Below are 21407 nucleotides of genomic sequence, written 5' to 3'. Positions count from 1 at the left end.
TGGAAAGGGTTAACTTCAAGCTTTTTCCTTGGCAGGCCTTTTAACAAGCTAGTTATTTTTAACTGTATATGCAAAAAGAATTGGCTTTGCAGTTTCCAAAAAAAGTTTCTCTCACTCAGTTCAGTCAACAATCACGCACTCACAATCATTCAGAGGCTATCACAATGCCTCCCTTCTCCTGAGTCCCCAGGTTTTCTTAACTGTTGCTCCCTTGCTGGGAGCCCCAAGGAGGTTATCAGTTACAATGCCTCCCTTACTCCCAAGTCCCCAGTTCTTCCTATCTAGTGTTCCCTTCCTGGGAGCCCAAGGAGGTGATTAGTCTCTTCTACCCGTTGGGGTAGGTTCCTGCCTGGGGAGCGACCCCAGAGCCTTACCTTATCCTGTGGCCATTCCTGGTGAGTTAGTCCATCCCTCCAATGAGTCCAGTCGGGGCTCGGCTGTCTGGAGATTTGGAACACCGGTCTGAAAGAGAACCTGGAATACCTTCAGGTAACATACCGCCACATTCATCTCTGGGTTCCTTGCCTCCAGCATGGCCGAGCCACCAGTCTAGTGGCCCAAGGGGCCAGTGTGGTTGGAATCTGACTGGGGCATCCAGAAATGTTGCAGTAATAAGTACTCAAGAAACCAAGCACCACACTTGGAGAGTTGGAGAACTCAGGTTTATTATGCTGGGGGGCCCAGAGGAGTTAACACTCCAAGCTCTGAACCCTGAACAAAGAGGTTACAGAGATTTTTATACCCAGACAGGCATGATTAAGTGGGTTTACGGGTTTACAGGGGCTAGGGTGATTGCAAAGAGCAGGACAAAGGTGAGTGAGATAAGCTCCAGTTCCTAGTATTGTGAGTCCCTACTTTCTGTGACCTATGTGATCTAGACATTGCAAGGAGCAAGCTGGGTTACAGAGGCAGAAGGAGTAGGAGGTTATGTAAAATTTTAACTTTTTCTCTTCACTCCCACCCCTGGCAATCACCAGGGGTGGTTTTTGAGTTCAGGATTTTTCAGCTCCCACATATAAGTGAGATTGTACAGTATTTGTTTTTCACTGTTGGACTTATTTCACTTAGCATAATGCCTTCCAAGTTTACCCATTTATCACAAATGGTGGTATTCCCTTTTTATGGCTGAGTAGTATTCCGTAGTGTATATATATGCCAAATTTTCTTTATCCATTCATCCATTAACAGACACTTAAGTTGTTTTCCATGTTTTGGCTGCTGTAAATAATACTTCAGTGAACATGGGGATGTAGATGTCTCTGAGACAGAAATTGTATTTCCTTTGGACACATAAAATGAAGAAGTGTTAGTCACTCAGTCGTGTCTGACTCTTTGCAACCCCATGGACTGTAGCCTGACAGGCTCCTCCATCCATGGGATTCTCTAGGAAAGAATACTGGAGTGGGTTGCCATTTCTTTCTCCAGGGGGTCTTTTCAACCCAGGGATTGAACCTTGGTCTTCTGCATTGCGGGCAGACTCTTTACAGTCTCTAGGTTGCCTTTTCATTTTGTTAACTATTTCATTCAGTGTGCAGAAGCTTTTTAGTGTGATGTAGTCCCACTTAGTTATTTTTGCTTTTTTATATGTGCTTTTGATGTCATATCAGAAAATCATTGCCAAAATCATTGGCAATGTTGCTTTCCTCTTTACTTTCAAAGGTCTCTCTTTGTCTTTTACTTTTGTTAAATAAGTTATAATGCATCTCAGTGCAATCTTTTTAAGGTTCAACCCATTTGTGGTTCTTTGAGCCCTATGTATCTGAATGTCCATTTTGCACCTGAAGTTTAGGTAAGGGATATTATTTGTTTTAAATACTCTTCTGTCCCTTTTTCTTTCTTATCTCCTTCTGGGATTACCGTGCAATTGCACTCATCTCACACACTAGTAAAGTAATGCTCAAAATTCTCCAAGCCAGGCTTCAGCAATATGTGAACCGTGAACTTCCTGATGTTCAAGCTGGTTTTAGAAAAGGCAGAGGAACCAGAGATCAAATTGCCAACATCCGCTGGATCATGGAAAAAGCAAGAGAGTTCCAGAAAAACATCTATTTCTGCTTTATTGACTATGCCAAAGCCTTTGACTGTGTGGATCACAATCAAACCTGATCTGCCTCTTGAGAAATTTGTATGCAGGTCAGGAAGCAACAGTTAGAACTGGACATGGAACAACAGACTGGTTCCAAATAGGAAAAGGAGTTCATCAAGGCTGTATATTGTCACCCTGTTTATTTAACTTCTATGCAGAGTACATCATGAGAAACGCTGAACTGGAAGAAATACAAGCTGGAATCAAGATTGCCGGGAGAAATATCAATAACCTCAGATACGCAGATGACACCACCCTTATGGCAGAAAGTGAAGAGGAACGCAAAAGCCTCTTGATGAAAGTGAAAGTGGAGAGTGAAAAAGTTGGCTTAAAGCTGAACATTCAGAAAACGAAGATCATGGCATCCGGTCCCACCACTTCATGGGAAATAGATGGGGAAACAGTGGAAACAGTGTCAGACTTTATTTTTCTGGGCTCCAAAATCACTGCAGATGGTGACTGCAGCCATGAAATTAAAAGACTCTTACTCCTTGGAAGGAAAATTATGACCGACCTAGACAGCATATTCAAAAGCAGAGACATTACTTTGCCAACAAAGGTCCGTCTAGTCAAGGCTATGGTTTTTCCTGTGGTCATGTATGGATGTGAGAGTTGGACTGTGAAGAAGGCTGAGCGCCGAAGAACTGATGCTTTTGAACTGTGGTGTTGGAGAAGACTCTTGAGAGTCCCTTGGACTGCAAGGAGATGCAACCAGTCCATTCTGAAGGAGATCAGCCCTGGGATTTCTTTGGAAGGAATGATGCTAAAGCTGAAACTCCAGTACTTTGGCCACCTGATGCAAAGAGTTAACTCATTGGAAAAGACCCTGATGCTGGGAGGGATTGGGGGCAGGAGGAGAAGGGGATGACAGAGGATGAGGTTGCTGGATGGCATCACTGACTCGATGGACGTGAGTTTCAGTGAACTCCCGGAGTTGGTGATGGACAGGGAGGCCTGGCGTGCTGAGATTCATGGGGTCACAAAGAGTCGGACACGACTGAGCGACTGATCTGATCTGATATTGTTTCTCTTATCATTGTCCTATAAATCCCTTAAGCTTTATTTATTTGTTACATTCTTTGTGCCTTTTTCAGGAGCCACTGCAAGAAGGAATGTAGTCTGCCAAGATACAAGCACTGCTTGCTGTAATTTCTACCCCTCTTCTCTGTTTATCTGATACTCAGTGGTTGCGCTCAATAGATTTGCCTCAGTGATCCCTATGAGGCAAGACCCAAATGTAAGCCTCCTAGTAAACCTCCGACAGTGCTAGGTTGCCAGATGCCTATATTGAGTTTTCCTTTTCTCACTGGAGAAACTGTAGACCCAGAGGGACCCTCTTGGTTCAGTGCTGTGCCAGCCTGGGAGACGGGTATGTGGTCAAAGAAGGACTGCTTTTCTAATCCTTTTAAGATAGCTCTGCTTTGTCTCTGTTGTCCAGGGAGATGCATCAGCCTCACAGTTGGGTTCTTGGATTTTCATAAAGGTGTCTTGTCTCTGGAGAGTTACTCGTTAGTCTTTTTTTTGTGAGGGAGACTGAAGTCTGGAATGTTCATGTTGCTGTCTTGATGATGTCATTTCATTGGTGTTGTTCAAAATATTATTCATGATGAGTTTTAATATGATAAGGCAGGCTTTATTCAGAACTTTCATGAGAGGCATAGAGACTACTGCTAAGGGTTTTGTAGTAGGGAGTGAGACTGAACAAGTAGGAATTTATAGTCAGGGAGAAGAGTGGGAATCAGTGGATGAAAAATTACTAAGAATCATCAAGGGTAATTCTTTGTTAAACCTACCTAATAGGACTCTTGCTGAAGTCAGGCCAGGATAATCAATGTTACCTGAGGGAATACGGAGGAGAGGAATTTGGTCTGATATCAAGAGTGACCAAATAACCAGTAGCGGATTCTGGCTAAAATTGACATAGCAGAATTCATCCTAATTTGGAGCTGTTGAGCACCTGGACAGGCATGGGGCCTAATTGAAAAAGCGTTTAAAAGGAACTGACTAGAGTTTGGTCTTAGAGAGAATCTTTGTCATTTGATTCAATTTTCTAGTATAATTAAAGGATTTCTGCCCTTTGCACCTAAGGGAAATTGATCCAAAGTTTGTTTGTTTGTTTTTGTAATATCTTTGTCTAGATTTGGTATCAGTGTAATGCTAGCCTCCTAAAATGAGTTTGAAAATTTTCCTACTTTTATTTTGTCAGAATGCTGCCTTGATACTATTTTATAAATGCTTTGAACTGTATAAAAGGCCAAAAAGATAGGACACCAAAAGATGAGTCTCCGAGATCTGAAGGTGTCCTATATGCTGCTACTGGGAAGAATGAAAGAGAATCACCAATAGCCCCAGAATGAATGAAGTGGCTGGGCCAAAGTAGATACAACACTCAGTTGTTGATGTGTCTGCTGTCAAAAGTAAAATCCAGTGCTGCAAAGAAAAGTATTGTACAGGAACCTGGAATGTTAGGTCCATGAATCAAGGAAAATTGGATGTGGTCAAGCAGGAGATGGTAAGAATAAACAACATCTTAGGAATCAGCAAACTAAAATGGATGGGAATGGGCAAATTTAACTTGGATGACCATTATACCTACTACTGTGGGCAAGAATCCCATAGAAGAAATGGAGTAGCCCTCATAATCAACAAAAGAGTCTGAAATACAGTACTTGGGTGCAGCCTCAAAAATGACAGAATGATCTTGGTTTGTTTCCAAGGCAAAACATTCAACATCACAGTAATCCAAGTCTATGTTCCTTCCACCAATGCCAAAGAAGTGGAAGTTGATCAGCTCTATGAAGACCTCCTAGAAGTAACGCCTAAAAAAGATGTTCTGTTCATCATTGGGGATTGGAATGTGACAGTAGGAAGTCAAGATATACCTGGAATAACAGGCAAGTTTGGCCTTGGAGAATAAAATGAATCAGGGCAAGGCTAACTGAATTCTGCCAAGAGAATGCACTAGTCATAAAAATACTCTTTTTTAACAACAGAAGAGACAGCTTTTCACATGGACATCACCAAATGGTTAATACCAAAGTCAAATTGATTACATTCTTTGTAGCCGAAGATGGAGAAGCTGTATACAGTCTGCAAAAACAAGACACGGAGCTGACTGTGGCTCAGATCAGTAGCTCCTCACAGCAAAATTCAGGCTTAAACTAAAGAAAACCGGGAAAAACACAACGCCAGCCAGGTATGACTGAAATGCTGTATGAATTCACAGTAGAGGTAACGAATAGATAAGGGACTGTTTCAAGGGACTAGATCTAGATAACAATGTGCCTGAAGAACTATGGACAGAGGCCTCTAATATTGTACAGGAGGCGGTGAACAAAACTATCCCAAAGAAAAAAAAAAAACAAGGCAGAGTGGTTAACTGAGGAGGCTTTACAAATAGTGGAAGAATGAAGAGAAGCAAAAAGCAAGGGAAAGAGGGAAAGGTACATCCAGTTAAATGCAGAGTTTCAAAGAATAGCTAGAAGAGAAAAGAAGGCCTTCTTCAATGAACAGTGTTTAATAATAGAAAAAGACAACAAAAGGGGAAAGACTAGAGATATCTTCAGGAAAATTGGAAATATCAAGGTAGCATTCCAGCCAAAGATGGGCACAATAAAGGATAAAAATGGTAGAGACCTAGCAGATACTGAAGAGATCAAGAAGAAATGGAAAGAATACATGGAAGAACTGTATAAAAAAGATCTTAATGAACTGGATTACTACGATGATATGGTTAGTCACCCAGAGTCAGACATTCTAGAGTGTGAAGTCAAGTGGGACTTAAGAAGCACTGTTAATAAAGCTAGTGGATATGGCGAAATTCCAGCAGAACTATTCAAATCCCTAAAGGACAGTGCTATCAAGGTGTTGCATTCATTATGTCAGCAAATCTGGAAGACCCAGCAGTGGCCAACAGGACTGGGAAAGGTCAATTCTTATCCCAATTCCCAAGAAGGATAGTACCAAAGAATGTGCTAACCATTGGACAATTCCACTCATCTCCCATGATAGTAAGATCATGCTTAAAATCATGCATGGTAGGCTTTAGCATTATGCAAACCAAGAACTTCCAGATGTCCAAGCTGGGTTTAGAAAAGGGAAAGGAACTAGAGATCAAATTGCCAACATTTGCTGGATTATAGAGAAAGCAAGGGAATTTCAGAAAAACATCTATCTCTGTTTCCTGAAATATAATAAAGCCTTTGACTGTGTGGATCATGACGAACTGTGGAAGGCTCCTAGAGAGATGGGAATACCAGGCCATCTTACCTGTCTCCTGAGAAACCTGTATGTGGGTCAAGGAGCAACAGTTAGAAGCCTATATGGAACAACTGATTGGTTCAAGGTCGAGACGGGAGTATGACAGGGCTGTCTGCTGCCACCCCGTTTGTTTAACCTATGTGCTGAGCACATCATGAGAAATGCCAGGCTGGATGAATTAAAGGCCAGAATCAAGATAGGAGGGAGAAACACCAACAGCCTCAGATATGTGGATGATACCACTCTAATGGCAGAAAGCAAAGAGGAACTAAAGAGCCTCTAGATGAGGATGGAGGAGGAGAGTGAAAGAGCCAGCTTAAAACTAAATATTAAAAAAACTAAGATAGTGGCATCTGGCCCCATTACTGCATGGCAAATAGAAGGGGAAAAAGGTGGAAGTAGTGACAGATTTCCTTTTCTTGGGCTCCAGAATCACTGTGGACAGTGACTGCAGCCATGAAATCAGAAGACAATTGCTTCTTGGCAGGAATGCGATGACAAACCTAGACAGTGTGTTGAAAAGCAGAGACATTACTCTGCTGACAAAGGTCCGTATCGTCAAGGGTATGGTCTTCCCAGTGGTCACATATGGTTCTGAGAGGTAGACTGTAAAGAAGGCAGAACACTGATGCCTTTTAACTGTGGTGCTTTAGAAGACTCCCGAAAGTCCCTTGGATGGCAAGGAAATCAAACCAGTCAATCTTAAGGGAGATTAACCCTGTATATTCACTGGAAGGACTGATGCTGAAGCTGAAGCTCCAGTATTTTGGTCATCTGAGGCAAACAGAGGACTCATTGGAAAAGTCCTTAGTGCTGGGAAAGATTGAAGGCAGAAGAAAGTGGCAGAGGTTGAGATGGCTGAACGGCATCACCGATGCAATGAATATGAACTTGGGCAAACTCTGGGAGATGGTGAGGGACAGGGAGGCCTGGCGTGCTGCAGTCCATGGGGTCACAAAGAGACACAACTGGGCGACTGAACAACAACAACAATTTTATAAATGTTTTGAATGTTTACTCGAGAAGCCATCTGGACTGGAATTTTCTTTGTGGAATTTTCTTTTACATATTAATTAAAAATTTTTAAGAGATCAGTTCAGTTCAGTCACTCAGTCGTGTCCGACTCTGAGACCCCATGGACTGCAGCACGCCAGGCCTCCCTGTCCATCACCAACTCCCGGAGTTTACTCAAACTCATGTCCGTTGAGTCAGCGATGCCATCCAACCGTCTCATCCTCTGTCGTCTCCTTCTCCTCCTGCCTTCAATCTTTACCAGCATCAGGGTCTTCACAGATGAGTCAGTTCTTCGCATCAGGTGGCTAAAGTATTGGAGTTTCAGCTTCAGCATCAGTCCTTCCAATGAATATTCAGGACTGATTTCCCTTAGGATGGACTGGTTGGATCTCCTTGCAGTCCAAGGGCCTCTCAAGAGTCTTTTCCAACACCACAGTTCAAAAACATCAATTCTTCGGCGCTCAGCTTTCTTTATACTCCCTCTCTCACATCCATACACGACTACTGGAAAAACCATAGCTTTAACTAGACGGACCTTGGTTGGCAAAGTAATGTCTCTGCTTTTTAGTATGCTGTCTAGGTGGGTCATAACTTTTCTTCCAAGGAGTAAGTGTCTTTTAATTTCATGGCTACAATCACCATCTGCAGTGATTTTAGAGCCCAAGAAGAGGAAATCTGTCACTGTTTCCACTGTTTCCCCACCTATTTGCCATGAAGTGATGGGACCAGATGCCATGATCTTAGTTTTCTGCATGTTGAGCTTTAAGCCAACATTTTCACTCTCCTCTTTCACTTTCATCAAGAGGCTCTTTAGTTCTTCACTTTCTGCCGTAAAGGGTAGTGCCATCTGCATATCTGAGGTTATTGGTATTTCTTCCGGCAATCTTGATTCCAGCTTGTGCTTCATCCAGCCCAGCGTTTCTCATGATATACTCTGCATGTAAGTTAAATAAGCAGGATGACAATATACAGCCTTGTCATCCTGCTTATTTAACTTGACGTACTCCTTTCCCTATTTGGAACCAGTCTGTTGTTCCATGTCCAGTTCTAACTGTGGCTTCTTGACCTGCATACAGATTTCTCAGGAGGCAGGTCAGGTGGTCTGGTATTCCCATCTGTTTTAGAATTTTCCAGTTTACTGTGATCCACACAAAGACTTTGGCATAGTCAGTAAAGCAGAAATAGATGTTTTTCTGGAACTCTCTTGCTTTTTCAATGATCCAGCGATGTTGGTAATTTGATCTCTGGTTCCTCTGCCTTTTCTAAATCCAGCTTGAACATCTGGAAGTTCACGGTTCACGTACTGTTGAAGCCTGGCTTGGAGAATTTTGAGCATTACTTTACTAGCGCGTGAGATGAGTGCAATTGTACGGTAGTTTGAGCATTCTTTGGCATTGCCTTTCTTTGGGATTGGAATGAAAACTGACCTTTTCCAGTCCTGTGGCCACTGCTGAGTTTTCCAAATCTGCTGCATATTGCATGCAACACTTGCAGAGCATCATCTTTTAGGATTTGAAGTAGCTGAACTGGAATTCCATCACCTCCTCTAGCTTTGTTCGTAGTGATGCTTCCTAAGTCCTACTTGACTTCGCATCCCAGGATGTCTGGCTCTAGGTCAGTGGTCACACCATTGTGGTTATCTGGGTCATGAAAATCTTTTCTGTATAGTTCTTCTGTGTAATAGACACATAGCTATTAAGATTATTTTTTCTTGAATGAGCTTTGATAGTTTGTCTTTTTCAAGGTGTTTGTCAATTTCATTCAAGTTATATATCTTTGCATAAAGTTATTTATAATATTCCCATATGATCCCTTTTTAATATCTGTAGATTCTACAGTGACGTCACCCTTTTAATTTCTGATGTTGGAAATTTGTGTCTTTTTTTGCTTGATCATTATGACTAGAAGTTTATCAATTTTGTTGATCCTTTCAAAGAATCAGTTCATTTCATTGATTTTCTCTAATATTTTTCTGTTTTCAATTCATTGTCTTTTGTTCTTAACTTTTGTTATACATCCTTGCTTCTGCTTGCTTTGGGTTCAGCTTTCTCACATTTTTATAATTTTTTAGAATGAAAGATTTCATGATTGATTTGAGACTTTTTTTTCTTTATAGAATATATAGCTTTCCTTTAGCATCACTGCTTTTGCTGTGTCCCATCCATTTTAATATGTAAGTTGTTTTTAGGTTTTTCAACTCAAATTATTTTCTAATTGTGTGTGTGTATAAGTATGGAAGTGTGTTAAATAATTGCCAAATATTTGGGGATATTTCAACTATGTTTCTATATATGAATTCCAATCTCATTCCCTGTGGTCACAGAATATATTTTCAAGCATTATAGCCTTAAAAATTGTGGAGATTTCTTTTATGACACTTAAATATTGTATATTTTGATAAGTGTCTCATTGCATTTGAACTATATCTGCCTTTGTTTAGTACCATGTTCTATTAATATACCAAGTTGATTTATTAGTTTTGTTTCAGTGTTTCTGTATCACTACTGATTATCTGTTTACTTTTTCTATCAATTACTAAGAGGGAAATGTTGAAGTTTGATGTCTATATATTGTCTTTTTCTATTGCCTATTAGTATATTTTTAAACTCTTTTCATTAGATACTACACACATATATAGGGTTACTTTCTTTTTTTCTTGATGATTTGAATCCTTTATCCTTATGTAAAAGGATATCCCTGATTATCCCTGATAATATTTTTGCTTTAAGTTTATTATCTGATATTTGTATAACTATTCCAGCTTTTAGTTACTGTTTGTGCGGCATAGTTTTTTGCAACCATTTACTTCAATTTATGTAATCCCATGGATAGAGGAGCCTGGCAGGCTACAGTCCTTAGGGTAGCAAAGACTTGAACACGACTGAAGTGACTTAGCACACAGCACATATATATTTTTACCTTTAAAGAGGGTTTCTTAGAGATAACATAGGTCTTGGTTGTTTGTTTTTTTTTATATCCAGCTTGACAATGTCTGTCTTTAAATTAGATGGTCATTTCCACATACATTTGCTATAATTCTTGATTGTGTTGGATTTAAATCTACCATATTCTTGGTTGTTTTCAATTTTTCCCTTCTGCCCTTGTTTTTTGTTTCCCGATAGCAGTTTTTTGTTTTTTTTTTATTATATTTATTTTTGTTATAGTAAGTGACTGCTCTGAAACCTTTGATACACATTTTTAAATGATTTTATTGCAATATAGTTGATTTACAATGTTGTGATGATACACATTTTTAACCTATAAAAATCTGTTTTTAAATAATGCATCATATATAGTGTATGAGCATTACAATAATATAGTGTGATTTCTTCCCATTTTTGTGCATCATATATTTTACTTCTACATATTTCCTTGATTCCATAATATACTGTTGCTTATAAGTATAGTTTATTTTTTTCTGTTTTGAATTTTATATACATTTAAACACTCATTTTTATGCTTTTAAATAGACATTGAAATTTTTTTCCTATTATAGTTTTTCATTTCACTGGTCTATTTCATTTATAGCTATGGGGCTTCCCTCTTAGCTCAGTCGGTAAAGAATCTGCCTGCAGTGCTGGAGACCTGGGTTCGATTGCTGGGTTGGGAAGATCCCATGGAGAAGGAAATGGCAAGCCTTTCCGGTATTCTTGCCTGGAGAATCCTTTGGAGACATTTATAGCTATACTACTTTAGTTGTTCTATCATTGATAGACATATGGGTTATTTCCAGTTTTAGACTGTAACAACAGTTCTATGATGTACATTCTTATATATGTTTCCAGGTGTACGTGTGCAAAAAATTCTCCAGAGTGTATTCCTAGGAGTATAATTGCTAGGCCATCTATTCATATCTTCAACTTTACTAGATTTTGCTGAACTGTTTCCCATAGTGGTTTTACCAATTTACACTCTGGCTGGCTGGCAATGTAGAATTCCTTTTACTCAGTGTCTTTGCTGTTACTATATATTGTTAAGAGTTTAAAATGTTTTCTTTGTAGCAGATGATTGGCAGTGTTATGCTGGTGCTAGAGATAAAATCAGTAACAACCACCACCACCATCTCTGTCCTTTAAGCTAAGCATACATTCTAGTGTTGCCTTTTTTTTTGGTATTGTTTTCTGTGGGAGAGTTCTTTTCGAAGTCAAGTGCCAAGTTTTTTCAGCTATTTCATGGCAGCATTTACTTAGTCTATTTAATAAATCTTGCTACTTTTTTTCTCTTTTTTTCCTAGTTATTCGTATTGACACTATACCAGTTTCTTTCTTTGTGTCTCTTTTAATTGCTAGTCATTAAAAGGGGGACTTCCCCAATGGCTCAATGGTAGAGAATCTGCCAGTGATGCAGGAAATGCAGACACAAGTTTGATCCCTAGTTAGGGAAGATCTCATCGAGGAGGAAATGGCAACCCATTCCAATATTCCTGCCTGAAAAATCTCATGGACAGAGCAGCCTGGTGGGCTACAGGCCAAAGGGTTGCAAAGAGTCAGACACGACTGAGCGACTGAGCATGCATGCAGTAATTAATTAAATGAATTTTTTAAGAATAGTTATTGGTAAGAAGATTCTGTGGTGGAAGAGGATATGGGAGGAGTTCCAGGTTTGCTGACTTTTTATAATGCAAAGACTTCTATTTTTTTGCTACCATACAGTCTTCTTGCAAACAAGTTAGTCATGTGATTCTTTTTGTATGAAATCTAACAATTCTACTTGCCTCTGAATTCCAGTGAAAATGGCCTTGTAGGGTTGTTATTGTTGGTGTTTTTATTTGTTCATTCAGTTTTCTCCTTTGCTTTTAAATTATTTCCAGGAGTAGAAGAAGAAAGTGCTCACTGACTTAGCCATGCTGATATCAAAAATCTTCACTGACTTTTTTAACTTATTTTTTTCCAATTGCAGCTATAAAAAGTTGATGCATCTGAAAATAACTGATACTGATATAAGACCGAAGATCAGTTTAAAACTTGGTACAAAAGGTATATTTTACTTTCATATGTCTGCTATTAAGAACTGTGTTAAAAAATTTGACTTTCTATGTAAAGTATCATGCCATTAACAACCATATGTTTATTTATGTTTGCCGTTCATGGGCTGGGGTTTATACTAACAAGCATCACTTGGTCTAGGCTGGAATTCACTGACAGAAATATCAGGTGTACGGGTATCACATTACCTTGCCTCTACAGAGAGGTAGTGCATAACTGTGGCTATAGAGATTGAGCTTCATCTGATCTTCTTACCAACCTCTCCTTCTTTGCTGCATTCCCTGTTAAAGGGTGAAATGGAAAGAATGAACATTTTGGGCTCAAAGTCCAAATGGTGCCACCTCTTCAGGAGTGTGCTAACAAATGCCAGCTGCTCAGCATTTGGAGACCTTAAGGTCTCCTGGCCCCAGGGAAGTGTAGTCTCGTGGCATTCCTTCTTGTTTGGGGATGTCCCTGATTCTAGCCAGCTGCTTATTTGGCAGCCCAGAGAAAGCTCCTCCTTGAGTCATTTGCTTTGTAACCATGCTTGCCTCCACAGTTTATGTCAAGTATATCAAGCAAGAGTATATTACTTTAAAAATCTTTTGAAACACACATTCATTAAGGATAATGATAAATATTAGTTTAAAAATATACTGTCATATACCATATTCTTATTACTTTCTAATTCATCTCAGTCTGCTTTCTCGTTTGGAGGTGCTACTAAACCAGAAAAAATATCAAATAGTTCAAATAGTTCAAAATATCAAATATCAAATAGTTCAGTCTCATGCCTCATTCCACTTCATTGATGAAACACCTACTTAGTCATTAGTTTATTTTTTGGGAAGATAAGAGTAAGAGATTCATTAGATTGGTGTGTCTCAAACTTTAATATATGTTTGAACTATCTGTGATTTTGTTAAATTATAGGTGCTGTAGGTGCCAATTCAGTAACTCTGGGTTAAGACCTGAGATTCTATATTTCTAGCCAGCTCCCACGTGGAAGTTGCTGTTGCTGGTCAATGGACTATACTTTGAGGAGCAAGGCATTAAATCATTTTACGTTTCTTAATATAGTTCTGCATTTTCTAATAAGGTAGCCACTAGCCATATGTGGCTATTTAAATTTAAACTCGTTAAAATTAGATAAAGTTTCAAATTCAATTCCTATGTCAGACAAGCAGCATTTCCACTCTCACTGGATAGTGGACAGCAGAAATTTAAAATATTTTCACCACAGAAATTTTTATTGGACAATGCTGATTAAGGTAAAACGTAATTGCCTAAATAAAGTATAATTAAACACCGGCAATTACCATTCTTGACAGTCTTCAAAATATTCAAAGGCCTAATACTTTTATGCCATTTGGTGGCCACAGATCATTTATTTGAACAAAACACTGAACGGTTGAAAGGCTTCTGTGGTGATGAGTTTTTGTGATTTCTTTTGCTTGGAACATACTGTTTTTGTTTTGACTTTTTGACAGCTAGACAGATAGCAGCATGCTTATTGAGCACTGGCTGTGGCAAAGCTCTGTAGTATATACTTTATTCTTTTGGAATAGTGCCTGTCCTACATGAACTTAGGATGTAATACCTGAAACCACATAGAAAAAGAACATTAATGTGGAATCTTTTGACTTCTCAAAATTCATTTTCAGATGAAATGCCTATCTTCAAACTTGATTATAATTATTTCTATCATCTGCTTCATATAATTATTGTTTCTGGTACTGACATTGTTCGGCAAATATTTGATGAGGCTCTGCCACCCCCTCTTTTGAGAAAAGAGCTTCTTATACACAAGAATGTACTGGAACCCTACTACAACCATCTTTGGACCAATCACCCTTTGGGTGGAGCATGGCATCTGCTCTATCCCCCAAACAAGGAGCTACCACAGTCCAAACAGTTTGACTTATACCTTCTATTAGCTCTCATAAAACATTTGAATGTGTTCCCTGCACCCAAAAAAGGCTGGAATATGGAACCACCACCTTCTGATCTCTCTAAGTCTGCAGACATCTTGAGGCTGTGCAAATACAGAGATATCCTCCTTAGTGAGATTTTGATGAATGGTCTCACTGAGTCACAATTCAGTTCAATTTGGAAAAAAGTTTCAGATATTCTTCTGCGCCTTGGGATGAAAAAAGAAGATATTGACAAAGTGAAGGAGAATCCCATTGAGAATATCTCCCTTGATTACCATCAACTGTCCATCTATCTAGGCATACCAGTACCAGAAATCATCCAGAGGATGTTATCCTGCTATCAGCAAGGTACAAAATAGTTATTTACCTAAGCTAGTAAACCTTCAGTGAGTGTCTGCTATATGTCAGACACACTGCTAAGGCCAGGAGATTCAGTGAGCTCACATTCTTGAGAGAATAGACTCATCAAGACATTAGTAGTAATTACAGTACTAGAGATGTTTTCAAAATACCATGGGAAATTATAGTCTAAGAGAATCCAAAAAGGCTTTCTGGAGAATATAATATCTTAGGAATTCTTAAATGTAAAAGTTAGCCAAGTGAAGAAGATGGAGAAGGACATTTCAGAAGGAAACAAGAACAAAGGTATAGAAACATAGAAATATAATTCAAGGAACAAAAAGTTTGGCAATACAGAGTTTAACATAGGGGAGAGTTCATAGAATAAATTCAAGAGGATTTCTCTTGCCACGCTGAGGAGTTTGTGTTTTCATAAAGGAATTGTTGAAGATTTTTAAGTAGAGGAGTTTTATCACTTCTACAAAATTAAGGATGCCTAAAACCGTGAAATACAGGTACTGCGTGTTTCAAGAATGCTCTTGTAAATACCATGAGTGCATGTTTCACCTTTCTATCAGAACTGTGACTTTTAGTTTAGAAGTTTAGCTCTCCATTGGTCATAGGTAATCTTAAAAATCAGATAACATTTATGCAAGGTGTCTAAAGTCAACAGTGGCCATGCTCAGACACTGTCTGTTATGGGAAAGACTTTAGACCACCTTTCCACATTCCAGGATAGCTTCTCAGCTGTCATGGAAGGTGAAGGTGAACGTATGTCAGCATCACTGAAACCCTCACTGTGCTATTCTGGCTGCATTTTCCTGGTCCCAAGTTATTAGTCATACTACCTGGTGAGCAACTGATGATTACACTGATGCTATTTAAACATACAGCTTTGCAAGTCTAGTAATTGTTGACCTGGTCCAGATTTTCTTCAGAAATAATTGCTAGACCCCATCCCAGTCCTTTAGCTAAGGCTCTGGGATACCATTGTGTTTTCCTGCTTAACCTTTAAAAGCTGTTTTTGAACATGAAAGAAGAGAATGCTGAGTTTGATGATACAAGAAAGTCAGGCAAAAACCCTTGACTTATAAATTAACTTATAAATTAGAGGCTTTCTTTTTTGCATTTATTCTGTTAAGATTTTAAATAACAATAACTTAAGAAAATAAAGGTAATATTTGGGAAAGAGCTTTGAGTGATAGATTCAAGGCATTTCAGTTCTCACTCTGGAAGTCTGTAGAGCTTACTGGTCAAGTCTCTTTAATAGAGGCTTTCCTAGAATCTTATCATTCTTCCCTAGTAGTTACTACAGTTGTAGTTTTCTTTTGTGTATCTGATTAATATCCATTGTCCCCACTAACTCTCTATAAAGGTTATCTTTTTTCTTCACCTTTAAAACTCTAGAGCCTAATACAGCCTCATATATCATAGGTGCTTAATAAATATTAATGGGTAAGGAGAGGGGCTGCTTATCAGGATTTTGCTTAAAAAAAGGCTCAAACTTAAAATGGAGATTTGCTTCATAATTACCTATTATTACTTCATGACCTTAGACTGTCAATTGTAAGAATTTGCTTCTTGGTTTAAAGTACTGGTGTTCTAGACATTATTATGAACTATATTTTTTAACTTTCCTTTCTCTAATCATGGATTAGATAAGCTTTATAACATAAAATTTATGTTTTAATCTAAAAATTATACTTTGTTTAAACTGGATTCATGAGTGAAGGTTATTTTTAATTATATTTATTGGTGCAATATAAAAAAACTTTATGGTTTTTCTTATTCTCAGTCTGATATTTGTTGGTTGCATTTTCAATTATACATCTAAAATTTTTCTTTATGTATCATAGGAATTGCTCTACAGTCAATAACAGGCAGTCAACGTAAGTATGTTTAGAAACCAAATACCTAAATAACTAAATACCTTTCAACCCTGTGTAGCTAAGGGGCACCTGTAGATTTTTACTTGGCCCAAATAAACTGTATGATAAACTGTGTTTACTATAAGTTTGGAAAATTATATGATCAAATCACTACTGATCAACTGAATCTAGTATGAGCCTTTTTACCCTGCCTTCCTCTTAGTATATGTGCCCTGAAGTTTACCCTAACAGAGTATTTTAACTTCTGACACAAAGGACACTTCAACAGGCAAAAATGCTTGCTTGCTTGCTCTGCCTGATCATATATGCTACTCGTTAGCTTATGTAGCTTTTATTTGGTTAACTATCCATTGTTAAGCTATATACTTTTTGCCAGGTAATGAGTTGCTAGTTATTTGATTTTCATTTATGTACTGTTGGTTTTTTTAAATGTAATTCAAATTCTGCAACTAAAATTATACTTAAGAAAGGAATACCATGCCTTTTGTTTGAACCAATTGTGATGAGTCAAAGGAAGGAGCACAATCAAGGAGCATGGTGTCAAAGAAGAAGTTACATAATAGGGGGCTGATACCCTTTAACAACCTTTGGTTATGAAAAAGAAGGAAAAAAGGGAAAAAAATAAATCGAACTTTTCCTTCTTTTCTTTATGTTTCAAATTTATGCCCTAAAATAATACTAGTTGCAGTGTTAACAGTGTCAGTGTCAGGATACTCAAAAGCTAATATTTAGGGTTGACTTAAGTTCTAGATTATCTAATATCTATAGTCTTCTTAAGATAAAAGTAAAATATCTTACCATTGTGTTCATACTGATTGGTTTCAGGCTAGTATATGTACCTATTATTATTTGGTCATTGATAAATAGACATTTTATTTTCATTTAGTACTTGAACAGAGTAAGATGTCTTCTATTTTTATTTCTGGGATGGTGTTATGGGGGGAGTAAATATATTTAAAATAGTGATAAAGATAAAATTATGTGCATACAGATTTTGAATGTTTTGGTTTTAATATTTAGGTATTGAAGTAGAAGAGTTACCAAATGAAGAAGAAGAACTAAGTCCACCTCTTATGGAGTACAATATAAATGTGAAATCAATCCCTGAAATACAGTTAGCAGAAATGAATAAAGATGGGGCATCGATACTCAGTGAATCTTCAACAGAATCTATTAAAGATCTCCAGGAAGTATAAGCTCTCATTAATATTTGAATTAGAAGAACTTAATCAAGGCTTTTAGTTTGTTACATGTTCTGTTCTTAAAGAATCCTAGATAGTCTTACTTTATATTATCATATTGTTTATGCAGAGCTTGAATTGGAATAGTTCTTTTCCCAGTACTTTCTTCTACAATCTTCCCTGCCTTAATCATGTATTTTTGACAGCATTTATTGAACACTTATTATGTGCCAGGCACTGTGCTAGATTTCCGAACATGTTTATTCATCCTAAATGGTGGAGTGAATATGGAAGGTTAGCAGAAAGTAGAAGAAAGCATAGTAGGGAATAGAAGGAGAGAGAAAGGAAGAGAAAACAGGGATATTTCAATACTATTTACACAGAGGTAGAATTAAAATCATCCAGGATGTATTTCTTTACAGATAAGTGGTAGCAGTTAATATGTGGTCACTAAATTCTTTTTAGGCTTAGTTTTTCATCTTATGGACCTGAATATGTTGATTTTTTAAGGTGCCTTCTTCCTTTGTTAGTCTTACATGCATGCACACACACACACCTTTGTTAGTCATACATGCACATGTGCAAGTGAAGACCTCTGAGCTCTTTTCAGTGGCCTACTCATCAATGTTATATATTGTTCCTTTATACATCAGTGATTTCTCAAGCAGAAAACTGAGATTGAAATTAAAATGAAACTAATGTTCCATAGAATCTAGAGGAAACTATGATCTATTTTAGAAGATAAAATTCCAAGTGGTTAGAGGAAATACATTTTGCAAAATAATCCATTGTACAGTTTGAATTGCATATTAAATAGATGTATTTCTTACCTATCAGGTTAAGAGTAAACCAAAGAAAAAGAAAAAGACCAAGAATAAAAAGGTAAGTGGCATTAAAATGAAGGAATGTCTGATTATGAACAGTTAGGTTTAATACATGGTTTTACTGTTGTTTAGTTGCTAAGTTGTACCTGACTCTTTTGCTGACCCCATGGACTGTAGCCCGCCAGGCTCCTCTGTCCATGGGATTTCCCAGGCAATAATACTGGAATGGGTTGCCATTTCCTTCTCCAGGGGATCTTCCCAACCCAGGGATCAAACTCGCATCTCCTACATTGACAGGCAGATTCTTTACCACTGAGTCACCAGGGAAGCCTGGTTCTACTGTTTTTTTTTTTTTTTTAAATTAATTTTATTTTTAAACTTTACATAATTGTATTAGTTTTGCCAAATATCAAAATGAATCCACCACAGGTATACATGTGTTCCCCATCCTGAACCCTCCTCCCTCCTCCCTCCCCATACCATCCCTCTGGGTCGTCCCAGTGCACCAGCCCCAAGCATCCAGTATCGTGCATCGAACCTGGACTGGCATCTCGTTTCATACATGATATTTTACATGTTTCCATACCATTCTCCCAAATCTTCCCACCCTCTCCCTCTCCCACAGAGTCCATAAGACTGTTCTATACATCAGTGTCTCTTTTGCTGTCTCGTACACAGGGTTATTGTTACCATCTTTATAAATTCCATATATATGCGTTAGTATACTGTATTGGTGTTTTTCCTTCTGGCTTACTTCACTCTGTATAATAGGCTCCAGTTTCATCCACCTCATTAGAACTGATTCAAATGTATTCTTTTTAATGGCTGAGTAATACTCCATTGTGTATATGTACCACAGCTTTCTTATCCATTCATCTGCTGATGGACATCTAGGTTGCTTCCATATCCTGGCTATTATAAACAGTGCTGTGATGAACATTGGGGTACACGTGTCTCTTTCCCTTCTGGTTTCCTCAGTGTGTATGCCCAGCAGTGGGATTGCTGGATCATAAGGCAGTTCTATTTCCAGTTTTTTAAGGAATCTCCACACTGTTCTCCATAGTGGCTGTACTAGTTTGCATTCCCACCAACAGTGTAAGAGGGTTCCCTTTTCTCCACACCCTCTCCAACATTTATTATTTGTAGACTTTTGGATCGCAGCCATTCTGACTGGTGTGAAATGGTACCTCATAGTGGTTTTGATTTGCATTTCTCTGATAATGAGTGATGTTGAGCATCTTTTCATGTGTTAGCCATCTGTATGTCTTCTTTGGAGAAATGTCTATTTAGATCTTTGGCCCATTTTTTGATTGGGTCATTTATTTTTCTGGAGTTGAGCTGTAGGAGTTGCTTGTATATTTTTGAGATTAGTTGTTTGTCGGTTGCTTCATTTGCTATTTTCTCCCATTCTGAAGGCTGTCTTTTCACCTTGCTAATAGTTTCCTTTGATGTGCAGAAGCTTTTAAGGTTAATTAGGTCCCAGTTGTTTATTTTTGCTTTTATTTCCAATATTCTGGGAGGTGGGTCATTGTATATCTGAAATTCCAAACTCTACTTTAGATTTTTAATTTACGCTTTTTGGTATTTGATATCAATTTTGTACCTGTATTTTCTTTATGATTTTTGTGACATTGTTTGTTTTTGTTTGTTTGTTTGTTTTCTCTCTTTATGCTTCTTCTTCCTTTTTTTTAACATTGTATTTTTGAAATTCCAAACTCTACTCTAGATTTTTAATTTTTGCTTTTTGGTATTAGTTATCGATTTTGTACCTATATTTTCTTTATAATTTTCGCAACCTTGTTTGTTTTTCTTTGTTCGTTTTTTCTCTCTTTCTTTTCCTTCTTCTTTTCTTTAACATTGTATTTTTGAAATTCCAAACTCTACTCTAGATTTTTAATTTTTGCTTTTATGTATTTGTTACCAATTTTTTACCTTTAAGAACCCAATGTTCAGGACCCATTTTTCACTACGGAGCGAGATTACTGGCTTGACTGCTTTCTCTCCCTTTGGACTCTCCTTTTTGTCCACCAGGTCGCCTGTATCTCCTCCCTAACCCCTCTCTACTCTACCCAACTCTGTGAATTTCTGTGTGTTCCAGATGGTGGAGAACACTTAGGGAACTGATTACTGGCTGGATCTGTCTCCCTCCTTTTCATTCCCCCCTTTTATCCTTCTGGCCACCTGTCTCCTTCCTCCTTCTTCTCTTCTCTGTATAACTCCGTGAACATCTCTGAGTGGTCCAGTTGTGGAGTGCACATAAGGAAGTGACTACTGCTACCCCACTCTCCACTATTGATTCCATCTCATCTCATTGGGGTCACCTCTAACTCCCTCCTCCCACTTCTCTTCTCCATGTAACGCTGTGAACCTCTCTGAGTGACCCTCACAGTAGAGAAACGTTTCATCTTTAACGTAGATGTTTTATCAATGGTGCGTATAGAAGGAGAAGTTTTGAAACTTCTGTAAAAATAAGACCGATAACTGGAAGCAGGAGGCTTAAGTCCAAACCCTGACTCCAGGGAACTCCTGACTCCAAGGAACATTATTTGACATCAAACGCCTCCAAACCGACACTGAAACCAAGCACCACACAAGGGCCAACGAGTTCCAGGACAAGACATACCAAGCAAATTCTCCAGCAACAGAGGAACACAGCCCTGAGCTTCAAAATACAAGCTGCCCAAAGTCACCCCAATACCATAGACATCTCATAACTCATTACTGGACATTTCATTGCACTTCAGAGAGAAGAAATACAGCTCCACCCATCAGAACACCGACACAAGCTTCCCTAACCAGGAAACCTTGACAAGCCACCTGTACAAACCCACACACAGCGAGGAAAAGCCACAATAAAGAGAACTCCACAAACTGCCAGAATACAGAAAGGACACCCCAAACTCAGCAATTTAAACA

At 38.3% G+C, this 21407-nt stretch overlaps 1 protein-coding gene across 36 annotated transcripts in view; it reads left to right on the top strand.

Moving 5' to 3' along the window:
* The window catches only part of DZIP3 (DAZ interacting zinc finger protein 3), a 133756-nt gene that overhangs the window by 57206 nt on the left and 55143 nt on the right, over positions 1 to 21407 (top strand). For 18 of the 36 annotated variants that reach the window (XM_086407454.1, XM_086407446.1, XM_086407375.1 and 15 more), the window contains 5 exons: positions 12260 to 12336; positions 13989 to 14606; positions 16454 to 16486; positions 17507 to 17676; positions 18505 to 18549. In XM_086407454.1, the coding sequence (XP_086263580.1) occupies positions 12260 to 12336; positions 13989 to 14606; positions 16454 to 16486; positions 17507 to 17676; positions 18505 to 18549 (943 nt within the window). The remainder of the gene's footprint in view (positions 1 to 12259; positions 12337 to 13988; positions 14607 to 16453; positions 16487 to 17506; positions 17677 to 18504; positions 18550 to 21407) is intronic. The other 18 variants (XM_086407570.1, XM_086407525.1, XM_086407504.1 and 15 more) reach the window with 2 other exon arrangements.

The sequence above is a fragment of the Bos grunniens genome, chromosome 1 (assembly GCF_055505025.1).
Source record: "Bos grunniens cultivar Pamir isolate PY7600 chromosome 1, Bosgru_T2T1.0, whole genome shotgun sequence".
In the NCBI taxonomy this organism is placed as follows: domain Eukaryota; kingdom Metazoa; phylum Chordata; class Mammalia; order Artiodactyla; family Bovidae; genus Bos; species Bos grunniens.
The sequence above is the reverse complement of the archived record's forward strand: the minus strand, read 5'-3'. Positions and strand labels throughout refer to the sequence as shown.